This window comes from Trachemys scripta, chromosome 19 (assembly GCF_013100865.1).
Source record: "Trachemys scripta elegans isolate TJP31775 chromosome 19, CAS_Tse_1.0, whole genome shotgun sequence".
Classification (NCBI taxonomy): domain Eukaryota; kingdom Metazoa; phylum Chordata; order Testudines; family Emydidae; genus Trachemys; species Trachemys scripta.
Genome location: NC_048316.1, coordinates 13,287,104 through 13,314,562, shown reverse-complemented (window position 1 = coordinate 13,314,562; position 27,459 = coordinate 13,287,104). Strand labels below are relative to the sequence as shown.

The following is a 27,459-nucleotide window of genomic DNA, read 5'->3' as shown; positions in this document are numbered from 1 at the left end:
ATCAGATCCTGCGGCTCAGATCCTGCAAAGACTTGGGCACGTGCTTATCTTTATGCACTGAGAGTACGCCCACTGATTTCAATGGGACTGCACAAATGCTTAAAGTTATGCATGTGTATATATATTTAGGACTGGGGCCCAAGTTACTGGCGAATGAGAGTCTAGCGCTGTGCTTTAGCTATTCAATAAACAGCAGTGAAGGCTGGATGAATGGGCTATTCATCATAATTTGCAGCGTATTAGAAAGTTGCAGCAGGTGGGGTGAAGTTTTAAATGACTCCCTCTGGTAATTCCTTGCAAGAATCTTCACTGAAAATGAGGGAAAAGTCAATACCGAATCCAGTGCTGAGCCCAAACTTTCTAACGACAAGCAACTTTGTTCACAGGAGAGTCTCAGGAGGCTCTAATCTACCGTGACAACATAGCGCACACAGGAGACTGGAGGCTGAGATGTCCCTATGGATGTTGCCCAAGGCCTGACAATTTTATTTATTTATTTTTAAATAAGAGCTGCCCTTGGACCAGCATGAAAACTTGGGGCCTGATTTTCAAACATGCTGAACCACTGGCAGCTGTAATATTTTGGTCTAATTTCAGTTGCTGGGTTTAGCGTGCGGTGGCTGAGTGGTGGGGGTGGCCTGTGATATACAGGAGATCAGACTGGATGATCCCCGGTGGCCCCTTCTGGCTTTAAGATCTATGACCTGCAACTTTTATTGACCATTCCTGGAAAATGCCTTGCTAACCGTTCTCTTTCTTTTACACCAAAGAGGCTCCAATTGACTGGAATTTGTGGGTTGGAATTGAGTGGAATTTGTGGGTGCTCAGCATCTCAGAAAAAAAAATCAGGCCATTTGGGGTTTTGTTTGGCTGTTTGTTTTTTCATGCTTCCCAATTTACAATACCTTTGTAGCTGACGTTGCTGTGCAGAGTTAGAATATTAAGACACGGGAGGTTTTTTTGGACCACACTTAAATCCTAGACACTGGCAATGGAGCTGAGTTCAGGACTGGGACTTCGGACTCTGGAGCAACGAATGCCTCTCTGTGTTTGACCCACTGGCATAGGGGCTGGAACTAGGGGTGATGAGGGTGCTGCAGCCCACCCAGCTTGAAGTGATTTCCATCAGATACAGGGTTTACAGTTTGGTTCAATGGCTCTCAGCACCCTCACAATACAAATTGTTCCAGCCCCCCTGCCCACTGGGGTCAAAATACCTGATTGTGATCTGTGTGTTCCTGCGATACCAATAAATAATCATCCATCAGTTGGTTCAGTGCATAAATTTGAAAACCACAAACTCTGAGGAGATTTGAGAGACCCAAATGATCCCTTTGCTTTACAGTGTACTTTGCCTCCCTCTCCTGGCATCTTCCAGGTCATTGTATAAATCAGGAGCTCTGGTGCAGGAAACTTCAGCTCCTAGCTGATAAGCAGTATTACCGTCAGATCAGGACAACTCTTGGCTTATTATCTATTTACTGTGTTTGTTCACTGAACTTAGATCAGGCTTTTTATTAGCATTTCCCAGAATCTATGGATAAAACATTGGAACGTTCCAAAGGAAATCCATTCTTTATGGTTATCGTTGGCCCTGATCCTGCGCTGTAACTCACAATGGCAGATCCCTGTGCCCACGTGGATTGGGGCCAAAGGTGTCCCAGAAAGCTAGCTATGAGGATGTGTCATCTCCTGCACAGTCAGAGAGAGGGGAGCAGATGGCTGAAGAGGCCAAATGCTCCATGCTTAGGAAAAGAAGAAGCAATGGTATCAAAGCCTTAGAAAGACCAGGTGGGTGAGGTAATATCTTTTATTAGACCAGTTTCTGTTGGTGAGAGACACAAGCTTTTGAGTTCACACAGAGTTCTTCTTCAGGTCAAGAACTCTGTGTAAGCTTGAGAGCTTGTCTCTCACCAACAGAAGCTGGTCCAGTAAAAGATATTACCTCACCCGCCTGGTCTTCCTAATATCTGGGGACCAACAAGACTATGACAACACAGGAATCCAAGCCTGGCAGAGGTTTGGCTTTCTACCACTTACTTGGGGATCTTCTAGCCAAAGGGTGGGTGGAAATTGCCCTCTTCAATTATTTGTTTATTTTGATTTATTGCAACATGTAGCAAAAGAAAAAGCCCCTATCCTAAGCCAAGATTTCAAACCCGTGAACAGCAGTAAAAACAACAGCTGCTCCACAACTCCATGCCAAATATTAGCAACCAGCATAAAAATTAAGCATAACAAAACCACCCCTCTCCCGACACACAAACGGCTCCCTATCATCCCCCCAACCCCAAAATACTGGAAAAACCATCCTGGCATCCCCTGACGGTCACCATATTCAGACTATGGGGGGGGGGGTGGTGTCTTCATTCTTAAACTACAGGTGACTCCTGAATAATGCATAGCACATAGCTCCCTCACCTTCCCACGGGGCAGGCTTCCAGCTTGAGTATCTCCACTGATCACAACTGCAACAATGTGTGTTGGCAAGTGCCAGACCAGGTGGGGATTTATAGGTCAACGCCAACACTTCCAATACAACCCAGAAATGAATAGGCAGCCAGCACATTATCCTCTTTTCCTTTATGCCCGCCCCCTAAGAGATTAAGGAATTGACTATCTTGGTTCCTTATATTTCCAGGAGACAAGTGTGGGGGAGGGATTGCTCAGTGGTTTGACCATTGGCCTGCTAAACCCAGGGTTGTCAGCTCAATCCTTGAGAGGGCCATTTAGTCACCTAGGGCAAAATCAGTACTTGGTCCTGCTAGTGAAGGCAGGGACCCTTCCAGTTCTATGAGATAGGTTTATCACCATATATTTATTTAAAGTGTCCCTGTGGGTTCCTAGCCATGGGAAGGGGAACATACAGCCTTCCCCAGAGATTTTCTGTCCAGCATACTCCCCAACCTCCTTTCCTGCATTACTTTTAGCTGACTGGGATTAGGTCCCATATACTTATGACTTTACTAGCTGTCATCAGGCAGTCTGTTTGCAGGGGAGAGGCATAGCTTCCTTAGAGCAGACTCAAACAAATAGCTAGGGGGCTTAATCGTCCCAAAATGGTGCTTGAGAAACCTGGATTTAAAAGGCTACCAAGTGATTTAAGAGCCACCTTGAAGGGAACAGCAATGGGAAAATCCCCTATATACTTACAAAGTAGAGAACAAGGAGCTGCAAACTTCACTATTCTGTTGCTTGTTTTCATATTGAGCACTATAGAACCGAAGGCAGCTGGGGCTTTCTTTGCAATTTAAAGAGCTGGCTACAGAGGCGGCGTTTGCTAGGGATCGTGCTTAAATAGTCATAATATTAAAAGACAAACTTGTGATAGGATGGTGCTGCTGTGATATATCACAGGCCTGATACTTGAAACATATGCACAACTACGGACATGAAAACACTCTCATTGAAGTCAAAGGGACTGCTCATATGCATAAAGTTACATTCATCTTTAAGTACTGGCAAGATTGAGGCTGCAGGATCAGATCTCTGAGTATGGCTGAAATTTGGTAACAAGGGGCTTTAGCCCAGAGAGCCACAGTTTGGTTTAAAATTTTCTTATTGGCATAGTCCCAATAAAAGTGGTCAACATTTTCTCAATTTTCAGCTTTTGATTAATTTTTTTTGTTGAAACTTTGATTTTCAATAGGAAAGAGCCCCCTGAAAATGTTTGCTGTTTTTATTTTTTTGACCACTCAATTCTGAGCGAGGCCCATTTACTTGTATTGTCTATATTGATGGTTTGTGTTTTGTTAATTAAGTTAAAATAAAAATCTGTACAGTGTTTGGAAAATTTCCTCACACATGCAGTACTATTTCTTAAAGGGTCTGCTTGTGGTGGAAGTGTTTGCAGGAACAGGGCCCAATGCAATGAACTGTCAATGGTAAATTGTTATTGTAATGCATTGTAAATTATTAAATAATCTACAGTTCGCCATTTACTTTTGAGATAAGAATTCAATATCTGTGAGTATTTGCACCAATAAAGCGTAAATGTTCATAGAAAACCAATGCAAAAGTGTCTCTGTGATGCCAACTTCTGCAATTTTCTTGAGTCTTATGATATCTGGGGGTTTTTACGCCTTCAGTGATGTGTTTACAGGAGAATCTCAGCTTTCACTTTAAAAAAGCAAGCTTCTAACCATTACGGTTGCAGAGAAAAAGCTTGAAAACGTGAACCCAAATTTCATTATTTTTCAACTCTTGTGATTTTTTTGGATGCCCGGCTCACGCTCTTTGCATGTTTGCGGCTGGCAATACTGTTGTGAATGCTGTCAGGCTCAAACTCACAGACAATTTTTCTATTGCTTGCTCTGTTGCCAAACCAGCATCCAGGTATACATTCAAAAAATAGCACTTGGCTGACAAGAGGTCTCTGACCCCAATCACGCAATGGGATCCATGTAAATATGCACCCATGTTGCAGTCCAATTTGAGAGCGAGCTTTACATTCCAGTGGGACCTTCTATTTTAATCGAGAAAAGTTTCTCTACCTATGCACCTTTGAAACTCAGAGAATCTCTTTAGCTTGTCCCTTTTTTAGTAATGTATGGACTGATCTGACTCCCATTGAAATCGATGGAAAGATTCCTATTATTTACAAGGGGAGTTGAATCAAGCCCTTACTCCTATAGCATTTATTCATATGTTTATAAAAGAGATTAATCAAAGCAAACTTCCCTTTCTTGTGTGCTTGAAAAAGAGAGATGAAAGCCTTGGAGGCTAGCGGGCCTCAGTAAATACATGGTAACAGATCAGAATTCAAATGAGTATGCTAAGGGTACGTCTACACAGCCTGCAGCGAGCCTTCAAGCCCAGTTCAACGGACTCGGGCTTGCTCTCCGCGCTAAAATCAGCTGTGTAGATATTGAAGTTCAGGCTGGAGCTTAGCCCCTGAAGCCTAGGGAGGCTGTCAGCCTGGGCTCCCAGTCTCACTGCTGTGGGCTGACGCTGGCTGTATACTACGGGCTACTTCCTTCTGGGATCCCCTTGCAAAATGAAATCACTGCATGATTATTAATCTGTTTGGCCACTAGGGGTCAGTATCATAGCACATGAGGCTGAAAAGGCATTTATACTGCAAGGATATTTTAGAAAGAAAGAAAAGAAAAGAAAAGTAGAATTGCTCAAGTCGTTGATATTGGCCATAGTTAGTGCTTAATTTGAGCCAGGGCTTACCAAGGCTGAGCCCCGGCACCTCTAGGCTTGGCAGTTCATAGCCTCGGCATCTCTGAGTTGCTGCATCAGTTATGAATGTAAAAAAATTGCTTGAGCCCCGGCACCAATTTCATTACAAATTAAGCATTGGCCATAGTCCTATAAGGATTCATGGGGAATGCCATACCAGAGACAATGGCTGTTTTTTCAAACCCAAAGCGGAGGGAAAATTGGTCATTTAATAAAAATACCCTTGCTGTAAGTATGGCAAGGCATATAGCATTAAACACACTATGTTAGCTATCATTAACACAGCAGACACGGTGAAACAGACCTCTAAGCAATGTGTTAATAAAAGGCCCAGCAGAGATTCAAACCTTCTTAACGTCTGCTGTCAGGAATGTTGCTCCCCAGGCGACATTTAAAAAGCGTACTCTTGTGACATGCCTGCCACCTCCCCATCTCACATGCTTGGACACAGCCATTCAGACATCTCCAGCGCAGAAACCCCCATTGGCTTCTCCAGTTCCCAGCTCACACCCACTAGAACACTCCTTTCCCACAGTGGTTTCTCGTCGCACCTGAATAGATACCCAAGCGATCGGTAACAAATCTCAATACTGGTAAAAACTACGTGTCAGAAACCTCAGGGATTAGCCCTATCGGTTCTTTTTAGATCTGACAAATCCCTTGTATTTACTATGGACCAAAGCTTCCAATGGAAATTTGCTTGAATAAGAACAAAGTAAAACCTGAGCTATGGAGCCTTCCCTGTGTCGGCACCGGCTCCAGAACGGAGATTGTCTCTCCCTGTTTGGAGGCTTCGGTAAAGAGTGATGCAGCAGAAGCCATGTGCAGTGCACAGCCTCAAACTTTATTAGCCCTGGAAACCCAGGAATCCATGCTACCTATTCTTGAGCACCACCGATTGGCACTTTAGCTAATCATTTACATATACACAGACATAGAGCACTCTCAGAACAAGCGGTGGATAGACTTTGTGCTGGTTCCCTATTTAAGGGTGAATTTCACCTTTTATAAAAAGGATCTTATTTGCAAATGATTGGAGAACCGTTCTCTCTTTTGATTCTATGATTAACTCTGGCCGCTCTGAACAAGACCCCTGAGCTGGAAGCCAGTGGAGCAGGCTGGCCTGGGTTTTCCTGCCTCTTCCCCAGACTACGAAGGCAGAGGGAAAACGGTCAAGAACTGCAAGTGTTAAAGGCTGGAGAAGAAACTCCGAGACCATTGGACTTTGAGTTCCTTGTTTGTGGACTTTTCTGTTAACCACGAAAGGGGATAGACTGAGCAGTACCTTAGACGGAGGGCTAGGCCACATAAGACAACAGGCTGTCTTGAAGCCAGAAAGTTGGTGAAGGCATTAGATTGAAAGGACCCCTGCAGCCTGGACACAAAGAGGTGCTTCAGAGGCAAGAATGTGCTTTTACAGGGCCTGACTCATGATGTTGAATGCACGGGAAAGGCAACAGTGAAGTCACTTGCTAGTATATGTCAGTTCTCAATAGTCAACTCTCCAAGGGATCAGCATCCTCGGAGAACAGCTGAATAGTAACATATCCAACAAAGCTGTTAACAACTGATGGCAAAAGCCCCTCCAAACTTGGGGGTCTCCATCCAGTCCTTCATTGTCAAGTGTCCACATCACAGCTGATACTAACTGGCATCTTAGCAGAGAGGGCAGGGTGAATGAGCCATGGACACAAACCTTCTTACAATTTGGTCCCTCCTGAAAAGATTTGAAGCAAATGGGGGAAGTAGCATGAGGGAAGCTTTCAGTAGCACTGCCCAAGCTTTACCTGTTCTGTGCATAAAAGATGAAATTCATCTCTGTGCAGAGGAGCCAGCAAAAAGCCCACACACCACTTAAGTCCAACTTAAGTGCAATTTTGAGGGCTTAAATGGGACATAGACCCTCTGCCCAGCAGTGAATTTTACTGAGAGGGAGAAAGTCAGGCACCAGAGCTGTCAATCTAGCCTTTCACCCTCTTGCAATTTATATAATTATTTGTTATTATTTGCATTGCAGGTGCACCTGGAGGCCCCATTGGAGAATCAGAGCCCTGTTGTGCTAGGAGCTGTACATACATAATAATAAGACAGTGTCAGCCCCAAGGATCGAACAATCTATCCAAAAAGTCAATATTGGATGATTGGAATGTCTGTAATGAGAGTTTGGGGGGCTGCAGAGGAGATCTGCACATAAAGGGCAATGCTAAATGTTGAAGCCTACATGGGGGCACTGTTTAACATAACCATATTGTTGATGTTATTACATGGATGGGGAACCCTATGAAAACCTCCCAGAAATAAAATCAATGTCATGACTTGGAACCCAGCCTTAGCACAACAGGCAATGAAGCCCCCTTGGTAGCATACTGCAAAAGCAGATACAGTAGTGATATGCATGAATTATGTGATTAATGAGGGGTCTCAGGCAATTTGTTCCAGGATCAATGTCTTAAGCCGCATAACAGGGAGCTGTTATTTCAAGAGGAAATAAAGCTGCTGTCAGAGTTTTACGCATAACTATCCACACTGTGCCATATGATAGTGCCGTGGAGTAACTGAAGGCAGGCAAAGTAAAGGCATAAATTGATACCGGCTTTATGGCCATGCTTAGTTGTGTGCATCCCTTAAAAGGAGACTGCATGATCCAGGCAGAGACGGCAGAATCAGAGGAGGGCCACAGGTACAGCCCTTCTTGGTATGATGTGTCAGGAATCAGGGCTGGCAACAGAGCCAGTTTCCAGACAACCTAATGAGTGCATCCATCTGGCCTCTAGCAGGCTGCCTGATTGGCCATACCTCCTGATTGGTTGGAAGAGGCAGCAAACCAGCTATTAAATTCAGCAGCTGCTCAAAGCTTTCTCCCAGGTCTGTGGTAGCTCCTGCTCTCGCATTGGTCCCAGTCCTGGTCTTGGTCACCCAGCTCTGACCCTCAGCTCTGATTCCTGGTTACCAACTCCTGCTCCAACCACTAGGCCTGACTCCTGCTCCAATCATTAGCCTCGTCCCAGTCCCCGACAACTGCACAGTGAAGGCAGAGACTGCAGAATCAGAGGATGGCCACCTCTACTGCACTTCTTGGTCTGATGACCTTCAACGCATGAACCTCAGTTTAGCTGGTGACCGAATGCTCCCAATGTTCCAGGTGCAACTGAGGGAAAGAAGGGAGTGTATTGGTGAAGGAGCACTGGTATACAGGAATGGTTCATGCAGTGCTGCTCCTCATACATTGAAGGAGTTTGCAATATACATTATTGGCACACCTGGGATTCCAGCTCCAGAATTCCTGGCTTCCAGTTCAGTGCTCAGTCTCTTAGACTACCCTGGCTTTTCTTTCATATCTCCCAACCTCCTAAGGACTGCATCATTTAGATCACAGTGAAAGCTGTGCCTTAGCTGGTTGCAAGTTAATGGGTACTTTCTGTGTCACGTCTTATTTGAGGAGTGATCATTCAGCAATACCTTTAGGCATAGATTGCCACTATATTAATTGTCAGAAATCCAATGATCTTCTGGGTGTAGCAATTTGACTTCCTTCTCAAAAGTACCCGGCCCTTGTCCCAATGCCTTTTCCTTCTACATGGAAGATGATCTGAGTTTGGAATAGCCATGCAGCATCAGCAGAAAGCAAAGCTTTCCAGAGAAATAGGGCAAAAGCACAGTAGGGACCCAAACCAAATTCCCAGCTCAGTGTCACATTCCCTGGAGTTTCTTCTGCTGCGGCAATGTGATGCAATTGAAATGCATCACGATGCACAGCGCGATTTACTAAAAGAAAATGGCTCATTCATGTTTATAGTTTGCCACTCTAATCATACCCGTGCACTCCGCTCTTTACTGCAGGGTCATAAAAATATGGTGCCTGTTTTCAATTTCAAGGAATCATCATTTGCTTAGACTTTGATGTTCACTAATATTAATTGGCAAAATTAAATCATTCCATCAGGAATGGAGATAAGCGATTCCCATTATTTAGTCAGGAGCAAACCAACTGGTTAGCAGTTTGTGCACAGACGTTGCAACAATGGGAGTCTTTCTGGCGAGACCACTGAGAACATTTTATAATATTTAATTCACACACAGGAAACCATTGGAAGCCTTCCTGTGAAATACCCACCTGACGTGACTTATTTGATCTTGAAAAACCCATTGTGCAGTTCAAAAAACACATGGGCAGGTGGGTTAGAAATAAAATGGCATGAAATGTTATAAAGCCTTTTATCCTAAAGTGGTGTACAAACCACGTCTCTGTGACATAGGACATGCTGCTGAAAAGCAGACACCGCTGGGGTGGAACAGGGCAGCCATGTAAAATTACACAGAAACACCATGCAGCAGTTTAGTAGGGGAAGGGAAAAACAGCATCTCCATTTGAAATGGCAAGGGCAGCTTTAGACTGGCACAACTGAGCCTGGACAGAGGATAACGCTTCTATCCTTAAACTGTCTGGCTTAGGACTGTGACTGTGCCCTGCTGGGCAGGATTTTCATAAGTGTTAAATTGGCTTTAGAGAAGATGGAGAAATTTGAGGGGCATCTCTGAGTCCTGCCCAGGTACTTTCCCCCCAGCTGTTAGACAGCAGCATGCAGAGAAATCACTGCAGACCTTTTCCAGTACAATGCACTGACCATACCCTGCTAAGTCACCAGCAACCTCTGGGTATCCTTGACTCTGGATTTACCTAAGTCATCCGCAACATAAAAGGAGACAAAGCACGGATTTATTACTGCCGCCTTCCAGGTTGCAATGTGCAGACGTTATAAAACAGATGTTCTTTGGGCATGGAAGAGCAGCAGAGAAAGCGTGCCTGCAGCTTACTCAACTAGCTCACCAAAGGGCAAACATGACGGTCAAGTGTCTGGTGCCCTAAAAACTTAACTGTCTAACTTGTGTCGGGGTGGGGGAGGAGGACAGGCACTTGTTGTTTGACAGACACTTTCAAATCCCTAGGGAATGGGAATGATGTGCAGTGTGTGACTGACCTCAAAGGAGGTCACGTCCCTTTATGCGGGGCAGCTCAGTGGAGGGGGAAAGTGTTGCGGCATCAGAAGAAAGGTGTCCGACCGAAACTGCGCCTTTGCAAAGTTACCATTAACAGCTGATGTAAATTGCTGCACAGAGAGGGGGCCATTTTCATTGCACAAGTAGGATTGGTCCTACACAATCCAGCAACTAGCTGCTATGCTTGAGTGCCATCTGCTGGCACTATATTTATTAACTATTTACAGCTCTATATAGACCTCTCTTGTAACTATTAGTGGGCCAGATCTGGGCCCCCACTGTGGTCAATTTGTGGCACAAAGCAATGGTAAAGGCGGCTGAAGTGGGTTCCTGAGGATTCCCAGAGCATGAGGGAAGCCCAGGTGGTGTAGCACTCATACAGTGTGCTCTTTTGCTAGCCCCCAGTGCAGGGGGCATGCCCAAGGTATTGCTATGTCTAGTCAGTCCTCCAGCTGCTGGTACTGGTTTGCAGCTGGATACAAAAGGCCCAGCATGCTTCTGCAGGGAGCACAGCATCCATACTATCATCTGAAATGAGAATTTGTCTTCACCGTAAGCCTAGATTTCCACTCCTCACTTGTACCCCCACCATCTAGATTCCCAGTTAGGGAAATATATTTCTGACCCTTTCTTCCTTTTGCCACCACTCTCCTTCAAGCACAATCTGTCATCCATAGGAACACACCTAATATTTGCTCATTTGTAAAAAAATGATCTCTGCTGTAAGAGATCCCTGACCAACGACTTTAGCTATGCATCACAATTGCCTGGTGTTTAACGCAAAAAGACCTCTGATGGATAACAAACCCTTCTGTTTTCTAGGCCCCATTTCACTTGCTATGCTGAATGTTACATTTATCAATATGCAGGACTTCTCATACACTTCACTGCTGGGTTTTTTAAGCTACTAGTTAATAGTTGTCTTCCAACTGAAGACAGGGCAGACCAGCATATAGTGAAAATCTGTGGCCATCTGTGGCACACCATGGTCATTTGGAATTTCCTGCTGATAATAAGAATAGAACACAGATCATTCAGATTCAGAACACAGTTAAAGGAGAATCTCTGATATGAGTATGTGGCCTATGTCACACGAGAAGTTTTAATTCCAGCCAGTCGCTTCTGATTTGACTGAGAGAGCAGAGCTAGATAAAAATGAAGGGAAACGTAAGTTTCTTTTTAACTTTATAAACAGTTTGATTCATATTGTGGTTTAGATGAAGGCTCATGACGTTCTTCATTTTTGTTTCCTGTCCAACTTAACCTATTCAACCATCCCAAGGCTGGAGACATTTTTTCCCTCTCTTCCTTTGGTCCAGGTCACCCAGTAGTATGTCACCTGTTGGACCCACCTTAGTTTACTGCCATCATGGAAAGTTGTCACTGCGTGCTCCGCTATTCTAGGGTTGGTGCCGGATACAACTGGCCCAACCCTCCCTCCACCCAAAACTTCAGCCTTGAAAAATATTTGGTTCAATTTCTATCAAAGTATTTGCATTTTCTTCCATGTCAAAAAATGCTTTTGGCTTTGGTACAAATTGTACCTTTCTCTGACAACCACCACAATTCCATTCAACACCCCCCTGCTGCGAGCCCCTGGATACCATAGGATACGTATGCTGCATCCTTTACTACATTGTCAGGAGCGCATCAAAACGTCATTCCAATTCTGGAACTTCTGAGGCTCGACACACCACTAGGACATAAACTCAGAGGATACATCCATCAGAAAGATAAAACTTGAAAGGGCAGCAGAATTTAGTAAAAATCTGCCATTAAACTTCAGTGAAATAAGGAGGAGGCTCTAATTTTGCATTGTTGAAATAAACAATTTACTACCCTGGTTTCCTCAGGAGCTAGCCAGCAGCTCAACAACTCCCCGAAACATACACTGAGCACCCACCTGACACCCAGAGGGATCAAAACCTCATGGATCATTGAATACATCTCTCCACACTTTGCTTGATATCGCTCTCGCTTCAGATTTTCATGAAACTCACAAGCCAGCTTGTGGATAAATGTAGCCTTAGCAGCCACAGGCAAATTAGCAAGACTGCTGCGATCAGCTTTTGAAACCAAGCCCATTTATTGTATACACCAGGGGTAGGCAACCTATGGCACGTGTGCCAAAGGCAGCACGCGAGCTGATTTTCAGTGGCACTCACACTGCCCGGGTCCTGGCCACTGGTCCGGGGGGGCTCTGCATTTTAATTTAATTATAAATGAAGCTCCTTAAACATTTTAAAAACCTTATTTACTTTACATACAACAGTAGTTTAGTTATGTATTTTAGACTTATAGAAAGAGACCTTCTAAAAACGTTAAAATGTATTACTGACACGCAAAACCTTAAATCAGAGTGAATAAATGAAGACTCGGCACACCATTGCTGAAAGGTTGCCAACCCCTGGTATACACACACTCACAAGTCATGTTTTCATGAGAGATCAAATGAAACATCTTATCATGAAAGATTATTAACTGAGAAATGTGCATAGGAAACCCAATGCATTCAGTACCAAAGAGTACGTTTCCAGTCATGTGATCTTTCCCAAACTGATCCAAGCCAATTTTTTGCTGACTTTACTAATTGTTACTAAGAGGAGCTGTCACAAAACGTTTGCTCAAATACTCTTGCAGACTGAACTTGAGATGGTTTTAACAATGTTGTGCCTAGGGAGACAAAACGATCAGTAGCTTCACATTTGGTGACTTTCACCCCGTGCAGAAAGGATCTATGTGCCACTTAAGTCCCACTCAAACTAGGGCTTAAATGGGGTTCCAACGGTGTAGAATCCTTGTGCATATGAATTCCACACTTTATGCACAGCTGGCTTGTCTACAGTGGAAACTGGCTATAGATGTGGGCTGCAAGTTATTATAGGAGGCATGTTTTCCAACCAAAATGGGAAACATTTCAACTGTTTTGTCATTAAAAAAAAACACAACACCACACAACATAACACACATGGCGGCGGGGGGGATGGGGGGGGTAAACTGTCCCACAGTGTATTTGTGAAGTATTCAGAAATTGATTTTTTTTTTTTTTAATTTTAAGCAAAAGTGGATTGGCAAAGAAAACACATGAAGATTTCAGAGACAGTTTGGTCATGTTGATGGAAATGAAAAATTCCAAGGGTGCAAAATAGCGACTATTTCAAGATAGCAAAAAATTGTCACCACTTTCGCATTCTGTTCTCATTGCAATTCCTGGTCAAGTCCCCGGTTGCAGAGTTCCCCCCGTTTCTTATGGCCCTAATCCTTTTGATGAGCTCCAGGCAGGCACAGAGGCCTGCCAAATGTGGAGTTTGTTGCCAGGACTCAGGCATGGTTAGGGGAATCTTTACCTGGCATAATTACCATGGAAACTCTCAGCTGGTGAATGTATAGTTGATGACATGTGACCTTAGACATGTGACTATGTCTTAGTTCCCTATCTGTACAATGGAGATAATAGCGCTTCCCTATCTCACAAGGATGTTGTGTGGATAAATACAGTAAACACTGTGAAGTGCTCAAATACCGTGATGATAAGGGCCATTAAAGTACCTTATATAAATAGGTAAATGTTCGCTTACAGCGACCCCGTTGTTGGAAATGCAGAGAAGCGAATCCACAGAAAGCTGTGTGATGTTTCCCATTGCAGGCACTACGTGTCTGTGATGCCGCTTGTGCATCTGAAGAGGGTAAGTCCCAATAACAGAACATCCTACTTAAAAAGGGTTTCACTCGACACGCACCCGGGTGCGTGCACAACTCCATTAGGGGTAATGGGCTCTAAGCCTGGAATTTGAGAGGCATTAGGATACTGCTTTAGTATGGGGCACTTAGTAAACCTGTATAGGAGGCAAATCTATTTCCATCCCTTCCCTGTTCCTTGTGTATGCCTTTCCTGTGGCTGCCACCTTGCAGTCTGGTCTGGCAGCAATTAATTCACATGACTGCAAACTAGATTTACAGCCGCATAAAAACAACAGAGAGCGACACTGTAGTGATTTGATACTCCCTCAGCTGTGCAGTTGTATCCCCACTTGTTTTAGGGCCATTGTCTTAGAACGTTACAATAATTTTAAACTAGGGTTGGCCCATTCTCATCGCTTACCATGTGGCTCCTGCATCCTCCGGTCCACTAATGATGTCAGCCTCATCCACCTCCTTATCAGCTCGTAACCCAGATCTTTCCCACCTACTTCCATGCTGCTCCTCGCACACAGAACATCCTCCCTGAACTGATTTGGAAAGCTACTCTCCTACCCTGTTTATGGCCCACCTCTGATGCCATGCTGGGGCCTCTAGGCATGGCGATGGCGTATATATTAAATAATGTCTCTTGCCTTTTAGACGAGATCCATTCCAGGAAAACCAGGAGAACAGACATCTGTTTTATCTCATTGCAGGTCATTTCACTCAGCTAGGGCTAGATTTTCAAAAGGGCTCCTCCCACTGGCTGCACACTAAGTGTTGAGCTATTTCAAGAAATCTGTCCCTTACTGACGAGTGTAGATCAATTGCACCCACCTCAGAGGTGAGTAATGCAGCTCGGATGTAAACCCCTCTGCCAGTCGGGTCCATTGTGCACAGATATTTTTCATGGTAGCTTAGGGCATCGCCATCTTTCAGTTACAGCTGGGTTCTCATCCCGGTTCCCCCCACCCTCCACTGACCTGCTCTGTGAACTCAGCCACGCCATTTCACTGCTGTGCCTTTGTTTCCCTGCCCTTTGTCTTGGCTATTAAAGACTGTGAGATCCAAAGGGGAGGGAGTGTTTCTAACTATGGGTCTGTACAGCACCTAGCACAAGACACCCAATATCTGCTGGAACCTCTGATCACCAATGCAATGCAAATAATAACAGCGCCAAGAAATCAAGGGGTGGAGGGGAGAGGTTGGTTTTGCAAAAGCAAAGCATCATTAGCTACCCTTAGGTTGTAATGACGAAAAAGCAGAAATACCACCTGAAAATGTAATTCTATGTGAATGTGAAATCTTTCCTTCTGTAACGAAGGGCAGAGGTTGCGGGGGACTCAACCATACCCACCACTGCAATGCTAAGAGATCCATTCCAGGAAAGCCAGGAGAACAGACTTCTGTTTTATTTCATTGCAGGTCATTTCACTCAGCTAGGGCTAGATTTTCAAAAGGGCTCCGCCCACTGGCTGCACACGGAGTGCTGAGCTATTTCGAGAAATCTGTCCTTTATTGATGGGTGTAGATCAATTGTACCCACCTCAGAGGTGAGTAATGCAGCTTGGATGCAAACTCATTACATCATTGCCTTTCCCCTCTTTATATTTCAGAGAGACTCCAAGCACCATAATGCAGCCCTCAATGAACAACACTGATGAATGCCATTAGTCATCACCTAGTTGGAAGAAGGTGACATTTACTCATCGGCCCCACTTCAACTTTGAGTTAAAGGTGTGGAAAGTCATCGCACAGTGGATAATTAAACCCAGCAAGAACACAAAAGGGATTAAAAAAATAAAACAAAACAGAGGAAAGATATTGTCAGTAAAGCATCATCATCTCCTTAGCACTGTTCTGAAATCTTGCCACTTTCCGTCAGCATCCTGTTAAACAGAGTGGCTTCTTCATAAATTCTTCGTCATTTGCATGATCATTCCTTCGATCACAGCTGCCATCAGTAAAGTCCTCCTAACCCAGTCCTTGGTCCTAAGTAATTTATTAGAAGTAGCAAGCGTCCCGCATGGAAATGTAATGAGCTGTAGATAAGCATTGATTTGTGGTTCTGCTTAAAAGGAAACAGAAACAAACAATGTAAAAAACCACCCTGCTCGGCTTAGCGGTGGTTCTGTTCTTTTATTAAACAATCTGTCAACATGATATTTTTTAATCCTGCTTTTTAGAGTCAGATTCTGAAGCCCTTGCTCAGAATGGGGAGGCCTTACTTGCAGAAGTAGTGCCACTGACTTCAGCACGAGACCTCCACAATCTGGTCAACAATGGACCATGAAGAAGCGGATAATGAAACTGTTGGGAAAAACATTGGAAATGTTCATGAACAACCCCGCCGTCTCCAAAAATTGGTGATTTTCAACCTAGTCAACAATATCACCACTGCCAGCCTTCTGCCAGTCTGTCTCCGAAGATGTAAAGGATTGAATGGGCCAAGGAGACAGGACTACCTTCTCAGCCTTAGAGATGGCCACTTCAGAACAGCCGGTATCAAGCAGACTATCAAGCCGGTATCAAGCGGAGTATCAAGCCGGTATCAAGCGGAGTGCCCCAGAGGTCGGTCCTGGGGCCGGTTTTGTTCAACATCTTTATTAATGATCTGGATGATAGGATTAATTGCACCCTCAGCAAGTTCGCAGATGACAGGGAGCGGTAGATATGCTGGAGAGTAGGGATAGGGTCCAGAGTGACCTAGACAAATTGGAGGATTGGGCCAAAAGAAATCTGATAAAGTTCAACAAGGACAAGTGCAGAGTTCTGCACTTAGGAAGGAAGAATCCCATGCACCGCCACAGGCTGGGGACCAACTGGCTAAGCAGCAGTTCTACAGAAAAGGACCTGGGGATTACAGTGGATGAGAAGCTGGATATGAGTCAGCAGTGTGCCCTTGTTGCCAAGAAGCCAATAGCATATTGGGCTGTATTAGTAGGAGCATTGCCAGCAGATCAAGGGAAGTGATTATTCCCCCCTGTTCGGCACTGGTGAGGCCACACCTGGAGTATTGCGTCCAGTTTTGGTCCCCACATTACAGAAGGGATGTGGACAAATTGGAGAGAGTCCAGCAGAGGGCAACGAAAATGATTAGGGGGCTGGAGCACATGACTTACAAGGAGAGGCTGAGGGAACTGGGGTTATTTAGTCTGCAGAAGAGAAGAGTGAAGGGGGATTTGATAGCAGCCTTCAATTACCTGAAGGGGGGTTCCAAAGAGGATGGAGCTCGGCTGTTCTCAGTGGTGGCAGATGACAGAACAAGGAGTAATGGTCTCAAGTTACAGTGGGGGAGGTCTAGGTTGGATATTAGGAAACACTATTTCACTAGGAGGGTGGTGAAGCATTGGAATGGGTTACCTAGGGAGGTGGTGGAATCTCCATCCTTAGAGGTTTTTAAGGCCCGGCTTGACAAAGCCCTGGCTCGGATGATTTGGTTGGGGATTGGTCCTGCTTTGAGCAGGGGGTTGGTCTAGATACCTCCTGAGATCTCTTCCAACCCTATGATTCTATGAGGTGTGTGACTAGAGCAGCATAGCAGGAGCTTGTTCTGCTGTACCCAGGCTGTGCTTGTTCTCTGGATAAGAAAGGATCAGCTGGGCTGTACGTTCAGTATCTTTCACAACCATTAAATTCACATGATTTTTTAAATAAATACTTAGTCATCCGCTGTAACAAATCAAGGCCCTTTCTTGATATTTGGTACTACAGAACTCCACTGCCTTCTGTAACAGTAACGAGCCCATACAGAGAACTATTGCCTGCTGCACACTCAAAAGCTGCATTACAGAACAATCAACACAGAGAACAATAAACTTTCCCTACAAGGGACACTTCAATTTCTAGTTCCCTGCTAAGTTTTCTGCTTACTGCTGAAAACATGTTTGCCACCGGCATTCCTCTGATGCAGAGAAGAAGAGAAGATCTCTCTCTTCCCCTCTCAGCCCCAACTTTAAAAGAATTTGCATCCTCAGTGAATTCAGCCTAAGGATTTTCTGGGTATATAAAGCCCTAAATATATTTAGCTTGCTTGTGTCCATTCTGCTCTTGCTGGGTGAGTGATTTGTGTTCATTCTAAGTGATTGTTTGGACTGGTACTTGCAAGCAGACAGGGAGGAGGAAAGCAATCCATGCCTGGGAGGTGAACTGCACAGCCCTGTATGGCACTAACTCTGCCTCTGAAAAGGAGGGAAGGGCTCCATAGAGGAATGCAGCTCAGAAGCATGATGAACTGCGTGCTTCTTATCATGCTCAGAGCAGCCAGGAGAGTGGGGAGGATGTGTCCCTAGAAGCTCAGCTCCTAGAGTCTCCAGTCCACCGTGTTATTTCTTCGTGACTGGAATCGGTGGGTTAGGCACCTAAGAACCTTTGTGAATTCGGGCCTGAACTCCCACTGATTTCAATAGGTGCCAAAATACCTTTAAAAGTCTGGCCCTAATGTTCAAGCCACAGCCCATTGAAGTCCATGGAAATATTCCCATGGATTTTGCATCAGGCCCTTTGTCCCCTTGCTTGCAACTGTGGACCAGCCATTAGAGTGGGATGCATAACACACACTCAGAGCACAAGTCTATATGATGGATGAACAACATGCAAAAGCTTCCCATAAGCATCCAAAGCGTAGTGGCTGCTTGAAACTACCTGACCCTCCTTGTTCATTCAAGTCACGTGGAGATTTGAGTTACTCATTCTCTAACTGATGGAGGAAAATTAGTTGGCGAAGCAAAAATATTGCAGGATAACAAAGCTGTGAGTCAAAGATGAATTAAGGAAAATGACAATTAACCTAATGCAGGATGTATTTATGGAACGGTGAGTCATGGAGTAATATACAGCAGCCCAATCTTGGGAAGTGTACTGCGGAGAATGACAAACGACTTGGAATTAATTACGCAAGAAACAGTGGCTGCTCTTCTGGAGCCCAATTCTGCAAGGTGCTGAAATCTGCCAACACCAACTGAGACCGAGGGGAGGCGAGAGCCCTCAGCACCTCATCCAGAAGAAAAGAGCTCAAGCCTTGTTCTGGAGCACTCCACTCCCCAAAAGCACCGCGAATGTTACTGCATTGGCGGTTCAGAGGAAGAGAGAAAATAATAATTTTTTAAAATGGCTCTAACTAAAGTACTCACTGCTCAAGGGGAGGCAGTTTGATTTGAGGACAAAGCACTAAACTGGGACACGTAAGAGCTGGGTTCTGTTCCTGGCTTGCTGGTTGAGCTTGAGCAAGTCCGTGCCTCAGTTTACCCACCTGTAAAATGGGGATAGTAACACTGACCTCCCTCAACAGATGAAAAGCACAGGGTAAGAGCTACTGATGGGCAAGTTTTATCCGCCCCTATTTGGCCTAGAGAATGGGACAGGCTCTCTCACAGGATTTTTCATTTCACTCACTGTGTCCAACTGGCTGCTCGCTATCATGCTCCGACTGGCATATCCGAGTTCAGGATGATCTACCCCCAGTAGTTCATTGAGTCGACTCTCATAATGTCATCGTTTCCCACCCTTCTCTTGTCCCTCATTGGCAGTTACAACACTGCCCACTGCAGTATCAGCCAGTAGATATAGCGAACACTGCCTTTACCCTCGACCCAGATTATTAACGTTGATCAGAGCTCACAGTGCTGAGCATGGCAAAGGGTTGGGAGGAGAGTGGGCAGGTCAGGCATGGACGGGAGAGGACTGGAGAATGCAGAAGACAGGAGAAGGAAGTACAGGGCGTGAGTGTGGGAAACACCCACATCGTAATGCTGGCCCTGCTTATTCCTTATGGATCCCTGCGACAAGTCAGAATGAACGCCTACTTTTGAAATGATGCCTTATCTGACCAACTCTCCATTAGACACAAACAGCTCTGAACACATGCTACAATGATCACTTATTACTTTGGGAAGCTGGAGCTTTTTCAGAACCAGGGAGTTAAACTAGCTGTGTTATAAAAGTGCAACCTCTTCCCCGCCTTTCCCCGCCCCTACAAAATATTCCCCTGGAATATTTGCTAATGCTAAATGCAGATAAAACAGGTCACCTCAAAGAACACAGCCAAACAAACAGATTTACTGGGCCATAGTAAGGCAGATGGTAGATGTACTGTAAAATATGACAAAAAGAGAGGATGCTCTTTTAAAAAGTAATTTCCCAGGCAAATTTACAAGCAAACAGCATCTCAGGGGCTAAAAAAAAGAGCAAGCACTTATGCAATGGGCCTCACAGGTTTGGAACAGTGTTCCCTTATGACAATGAGCTATTTAGACTAATAGCATAATTACCATGGTACATCCTAGGGGATTATGCAAATATACAAAAAGCGTGCATAAATAATTAGATTATGCAAAACCAGCTGCAGAGAAATTTTTCATTTTAAATTTTTAAACTTTCATATCAAGCAAAATGATGTGCAGCTGGGTGGAGAAGAGTTAACTTTTTTTCCCCAAGTAAATGTTTGGTGTTTAGAAAAAGAGACTGAAGATTAGGTGAGCGAGAAAGAGCGTGGTGAACGCACTAGCATAGGACTCAGTTCAGGGCTTACCTCTGCCACAGTTTGCAGGTGTGACCCTGGGAAATTCATTTAGTCTCTCTGTAAAATGGGGATAAGAACCCTCTTCTATTTCCTGAAGTGTTGAGGATAAATACACTCCAGAAGTAGAGGTGCTCAGACATGATAGTAACAGGAGCCGTGTAACTACCATATAGATAGTAGAAAGGAAGTGTCACCTTGGGAATAGTGAAACTGAAATATATCTAGGAAAAACTTAAACAGAATGAATCTTTTTCTTTCATCAAACAGACCATTCGGCAGGCAGCGAGCAGGCCCCAGTCTTCCCTCCTGGGGGACGGCAGAGCAGAGACTCTGTCACCTTCCATCACTGGACGTGAGCCAAACATCCCCAACCAGCACTTAAAATTGCCAGGGAGTTGGTGTGGCTGCCATTCCCCCTCACACTTCACAGCTGCAAGCCAGCATGGCCTGCCAGCTAGGAAGAGGGTCTCCAGTGCCCACCGTGTGCCCTGCTAAATGTACACACTGCTAGACAAAACCCTAAGGTAGCCAGAAGGGTATGCCTAAGGGCCTGGTTCTTCTTTCAGTTACTATGGGAGACGCCTTCTTGTAACCAAGGGCAGATTTGGTCCCCAAACATCTATAAGGCAGAGAGGTTGGTTTGACTGATACAGAACAAGCCTCAACAATCAAAGTTTCTATCTTCAAGTTTTGTGGCCCCAAGAAGTCCCGTGCAAACCTTCCACCAGGAGCACTCTTGACTGCAATGGGAGCTCTACCCATGAAGGGCTGGCTTTCTGTGTGGGAACTTGTGAGCCTGCTATCCTTAAAGAAATTTAAGGGAAAATAAATTTGCCCACCTGATCCCAAGTCCCCTGAAGTCAGTGGAAGGGCTCCCATTGCCTTCAATGGGTCTTGGAGGGTACTGGCGGGATGCTCTAAAAACCAGAACCCTCTACATTTAAACTCAGCTCGAGCATTCCGAGTTTGCTGCTTTCCATGTGACAAAGGGCGAGCCATAGACAATGTTGCCACTTGTAGACAACTTGAAAGGGGCTAATGGGAGGTGTACTGCAAAGTCTGTGATTTACATAGAGTTTGGTATTTCTGCAGGTGCACTGATTGACATTTCAGATTAGGTCTAGACCTTTCATCATTTCAACACATCCTATTGCTATGAAAAAAACCAAAATGTCATTAACCACGGTGATGTGATATAGGAGGTCGACATGTTTTGCTGTTTAAATTTAGGCTCCCAGGGTCGGACTCTACATCCCTATCGTCTCAGTGAAGTCAGTGGTGCATAGATATAACTGAAGGCAGAATTTGGCCTTGAAGTTTCTAGGTGCAGCCATATCCAAGCACATTACATATACTAATGAATTTGTCCTCACAACACTCCAGGAGGAGGAGCAGCGCTATTATCCTTATCTTACAGATGGGGAGCTGAGATACAGAAAGGCTAAGTGACTTGCCCAAGGTCATGCAGGAAGTCTGTGGCAGGGCTTTGTGAGACATACACATTAGTTAATAGTCCTGGGTCAAAATTCTGCCCCCAGCTATGCCTGTGCATCCCCAATAGCAACTGCTGCAACCCACTTGAAGTCAGGCGGGTATATAAATTAATACAGCATTTGCCCCCCACCCTACCCTCCTGGCGTTCTGTGGCTAAATCTTTACAATTGCTCCTAGTTGTTCAAAGGTTCCCCTGGACATCCATTTTCCACGTGCAAACATGTTTTGCAGCGGTGAGACGGCATTTCAATAGATTATGTCCAGAAGGGCCTAGATCTGAAAGTTTCATAACTGGAGCAGAGCTTCCCCCAGACTTCTGGATTGTTTGGAAGAGAAATTTTGTCCTGACCCCTCTCTAGTGTTAAAGACACAATCTACACGGTCATATCCTTATCCAGCTGCTCAGCCAGCCACAAGAAGTACCAGTATAATTTACTAGAATTCTCCCTTGGGTTTGGGTTAAGGTGCTATAAATGACAAGCTGGATCTTTCCTTTTGTAGCAGGACATCTGAATCTCTGTTGGCTTCATCTCCTTATCCTAGGTTTACAGGAAGGAATTTTAATGTTAGCATATCAATAGGGCGGGGTACTGGCTATTGGGTATTTTAACTACTGCCCTGTACTGGATGGAATCAGAACTGCTCCTCTATCTTATAGGCCTTAAGAATGAGCAGAGAATTTCTTTTAGCTCCTGTGATAAACGCCTGTGGTTGTAGAACAGCTGAATCTATCATTGCTGTCTGCAAAGTTCTGAGTGGCCAAGATACGCAGTAGAGGTACAGGCATGCAAACCCAGGTAGTATTTGCCTGTTTGTTACAATGTTTTTTCTGGCTTCCTCCACATGCTAACCGGAGGCCCCATTCTAAGCAGCCAATGGAGGAGACAGCTGTTACTACTGCATTATTACATGCACAGCCAAAATCCACACTTGTTTTCGTGTGGTTGGCTAAAGAACATTGCTCTTTATCGTCTCAGGGTTAGAGTGGTGAGAATAATGGCTTTTTCAATTCATTGGTAACTTTAAAAAAGTTTTACAACATTCCATTTTGGGTCAAATGAAACATTTCGTTCCGCCAAAATCAAAGAATTTCATTTTAATTTTAATCTTCTTAAAACTTTTTGAAATTTTTTTAAATAAGATTCAAGGATATTTTGAAACTAAAAGTAGTTTTAATCTGAAAATCAATGTTTCCATTTTTTTTCAGAATTTTTGTTTCTTCCCCCCCCAAACGAACAATTCAGTACAACTGACAAATTCGTGAAATATTTCAGTGTGACTGAATCTCTATTTCACACACACACACACACACACACACACACACACACACACACACACACACACACAAAATTTGGCCAAAAACTTTCACTCAGCTCTACTCGGGGCCATATTCTGTCCTCAGTTACATCGAAGCAACATCATGGAAGACAGCCATTGAAAGGAAAGAGGAGTTTGTGGTTGAGGTACTGAACTGGATTTCAAGAGCTATCAAACATTGGATCTTCCATAAATTTTCTACGTGACCCTAGGCAAGTTTCTTCATCTCAGTTGCCCCTTTTAGAAGTTAAGCTACTATTACTTGCTTTCTCCTATCCTTTGTCTGTTTTGCCATTTGGAATGCAAGACCTCAGGGCAGGGACTGTTTTCAAGTGCGTTTATGTTCAGCACCTGACCAGGTGGAGTTAGGAACTTGGGCCTCATTGATAATATGATCTGAAATATGCAAGGGAGAAAAGTAAAGCTGCCTTGGATTATTCCCTGATATTTGCCTTGAGAGCCCAACACAGTCACAAGCTAGAAAATGAAGCTCACCATATGTCTTAACTTTATCTAGGTCATTTCCACAGATTTCAATGGAAATCATGCAGGAATCATGCAGTGTAATTCTTTCAGAATTCACCCTCTAAACAGTAACAATATGGTCCAAACATAACTTGTAATAGGATCTGGGAGGACATATTCAAGTGATCTTCTAGGGGAGACAACTAGGTGTCTCTGTCCTAGCTTCACTCCTAGAAATTCACCAGAAAATAAGTCCTATTCCGTAGTCATAACCAGTATTGTGAAAGTGCCAGTGGGTCTTGGCAACATGCACACTAAATCAGGTCGACACAATATGTGATTAAGAAAATTCATTGCAAAGTCATCATCAATATTTGCAACCATCCTTTGTGGAGAGAGCTTCCTTTAACCCAGCACTGGAGAAGAAATGAAGACTCATGAATTTGACTAAGGTCCTTGTTTGCCAGGCCACTTTATTAACCCAGGAGGTGTTCAGATACTATGGTGGTAGACGCTGCTACAAAACATTAAGATAGTTAAAGACAATGAGCCTAGTCCTTCATGGCCTTGCACTTTGCGTAGCTGTTTGCACCTCCGCAGAGTGAGTGTGAAGACCAATCAGAGGGAGAATTCTGATTTAGCTATGTTTTACATAGCTTAATGCAACTCCACAAGGGCATCCGAGAATCAGACCCACCCTAGGGGAGTTGCAACTCAGTAAAAAAATCTTTGGAGCAAGGACCTTCTTTTTGTGCTGTGTTTGTACAGCACCTAGCACAATGAAGTGCTGGTCCATGACCAGGACTCCAGGGCACTACAGTAATAATTAATAGTCACCTGGTCCTTTATAGAACAGAACATCTTCACCAAAGGTCCACCCCACCCGGAGATGCATCATACTACAATAGTCACTCCCCAACACAGTACAAATCCGTGTTCCCTGACCAGCTACTCACCAGTTAGAAACAACTCACTTCCTATAAAAGTTACATGAGGCAAAAAGTGGAATTACCACTCATGCCCTTGCTTGACTAATTATTTCAGTCATTTGTTTTCATGACTCTTAGTAACTTGATGAGTTATCATGCATACCATTTACTGTTCAAAACACAGTGGCAACCTCTCTTGGACCATCAGCTCAAGAGTGGCTGATTTCAAAGCATGTTAATCCAAACAGCATAATGTCCATCCTATGCCAAGGTTTCAAATTTGTGAATATTTGGATTTTGGAATCTTAAGGTGGGATTTTCAAAAGAAGCTAAGGAATTGGGTGCTTAAATCCCTTAGACTCCTTTGAACAATCCCAGACTTTGGTAAGTCCTGGGTCTGGGGAGAAGATAATTTGCTAATTAGTGGGCAACAAGTTAGGAAATTAAATATATACCCCTCTTACCTGCCTCCATAAGTTGACATTGCTGGCCAAAGACCTGTGAGAAAGTAACAGGGCCTGCAGCAGAGTTGGAGGTCACTGGTAAAGCATCCATGGCTCTCTTAGGGGCCTTCGTGTTAGTCATGTGACACAATCCAGAACCCTTGAAGAAGTTTCCTGTTCCCCCACGGTCCCAGATCGAGAACCTGGATGGATCGGAGAAGATGACCACCACCTGGCTAGGTAACTTGTTCTCAGTGCCCAAGGTTCTTCCCCTGCTTTTTCAAAGAAAGGACCACTACCACCTGCTGTTTTCACTCAGGTGTCATCTGTATTTGGAATGAGGCTAACCTTCTCTTTTCAGGAGCTGCTGTACCTGTTTTAACCAGTTCCAAGGGCCTCAGACATAAACCAGAGAGTTAAAAAAAAAGATAGGTATTAATTAACTCCCCCTCCCCCTTTGGGGTGACTGCAATAGTTGTAGGAAATGTGCAAGTTTCTCCCAAGAGCAGTCGTGTGCTCGTTCGACTTCAGTGTCTAATTGTGTGATTAGCTTGTCCGTGAGCTTTGGCACATTTCCACGTGAGGACCATGAAGAGAGTTTTCCCAGTGGTTTAGTAACTGGTCTTGCTAGGGGTATTAAGCCTTAATCATTTCAGTCTGCTAGGTGGACACGCAAAGATCCTTGCATCGACTCCTGGCTGCAAGATCCAGTGAGGTTTGTTACCAGGACGATCTGTCAGTCTGTCCAGCTTTTATGTCTGGACTTCACAGTCAGCAGGTGATCACAGAATGAAATAGTCTTTTCAGCTGATCAAGTCGGTGCCAGAACAGTGCTTCAGGGAACCTTCCACCTGCAGCAGTCTACCGAAGATGGTCTCCTTCCTCTCCAGGTGGTCTGATTGAATTTCTCTGTCTCCCTTCCTGAATCCAGTAGCAGTCTGCAGCAGGCAGCCTCTGCTGTCACGGATTGTATTGGCTCTTGGCGTTAGTCCCTGGTTAATTCCTTCACTACAGATCTGCCTCTCTCTTTTCCCCAGCCAAACAGGCAAGTGGGAGGAGATTGGAGCCAGCGTTAAATAACATTTCCTCTGACCTGCTGCAGTGTCCCCCCCTCTGTTCTGCGATGCAAAGGCTGTTCCTTGGAGTCATCCTGGAAGTGCTAACTCAGCCAGGCAGGAGAAAGCTGGTTGCTTTAACCCTCTCGTGCCCATCTGCAATTGTCAGGGATCGAAGTCAAGAGAAAGGGGGAAAGATGGTGAGGGATGAGTTGTGTACACACGTATCTTTAACGCCGGCTGTTCTGTCACAATCAGGATGATAGCAGCTGCTGTCTCAATTATTTCAATGTAAAGTACAAGGAAGGCCATTTCCATAGAAAAGGGACCAAGTGTTAACTCCCAGCAGCATCTGCGACAGCGGATTCATCTTTATTTTAAAAAATCCCATCTGGCGAGGCAAAGGATGCTAACTTTAGAGAGCGCTGCATGATTTTATCCTTAGTGAGTCACAGGCGCCGTCTTTGGGAATTCTGCAGGGAAGAAGAACCGACAAATCAGGATGAAAACAAACACTGCAACCTAAGCAGGACTATGAAACGGTAACACATAGCATGATGGGCCAGGGTGGGCAGTGCACCTAAATGTGCAAAAGGGCCTTAAAGTTGATGTCTGGCTGGTTCCCATGTGCTGTACGAGAAGAACACAAGGGTTGGCTAACTTGCCTATCTAAGGCACTGAGATGGCCCCCCACTATTGTGTCTGAGCACCAAAGTCTTTAATGCATTTATCCTCACAACATGCCCAGGAGATTGGAAAGTATTTATGCCCATTTTACAGATGGGAACGGAGGCACAGAAAATAAGTGCCTGCTTACTGTCACACTGGAAATCTGTGTCAAAGCAAAGGAATTTAACCCAGTTTTCCCAAGTCCCAGCCTAATGCTATAGGGTTGCCACGTGCTCAGTTTTTACGTCTGACCAGACACCAAAAGTCCAGTTACCACAGGACAGGGGAGGCACTGGGTCATCAACCCACACCAGCCCCTGCTAAGCGGGGGGCTGCCTCCTACCTACAGGCAGGCTCCTTGTCAGGCTGCAGTAGCTCCCATATAAGCCCTGAAGCAGAGCCCGGCTCGGGGGCGGGGGGTGGGGGGGAGACATAGGTGCTGGAACTTGGGGTGCTGCCACACACCCCTGGCTTGAAGTGGTTTCCATCTTATACAGACTTTACAGTTCGGTTCAGTGGCTCTCAGCACCCACACAGTACAAATTATTCTAGCACCCTGGTGGGGGTGGGGGAGGGAAGAAAGATGGAGAGGCTCCAGTGAGCGATGGGGGGGGGGCACAGAGGAGCGAGCGATGGGGGCAGGGCTTTGGGGGTGAAGCAGTGGGGCAAGGCCTCAGGGGTTTGGTTACCAGCAATTAGAA

The 27,459-nt window shown here is 44.8% G+C and overlaps 1 protein-coding gene across 1 annotated transcript in view; it reads right to left on the bottom strand.

Moving 5' to 3' along the window:
* Nucleotides 1-26,128, bottom strand: part of KAZN (kazrin, periplakin interacting protein) — a 745,023-nt gene extending 718,895 nt beyond the window's left edge. Inside the window, exon 1 of the mRNA XM_034753335.1 lies at nucleotides 25,056-26,128. Coding sequence (XP_034609226.1) covers nucleotides 25,056-25,176 — 121 coding nt within the window. The 5' untranslated portion in view covers nucleotides 25,177-26,128. The remainder of the gene's footprint in view (nucleotides 1-25,055) is intronic.
* Between the last annotated feature and the right edge of the window lie 1,331 nt (nucleotides 26,129-27,459).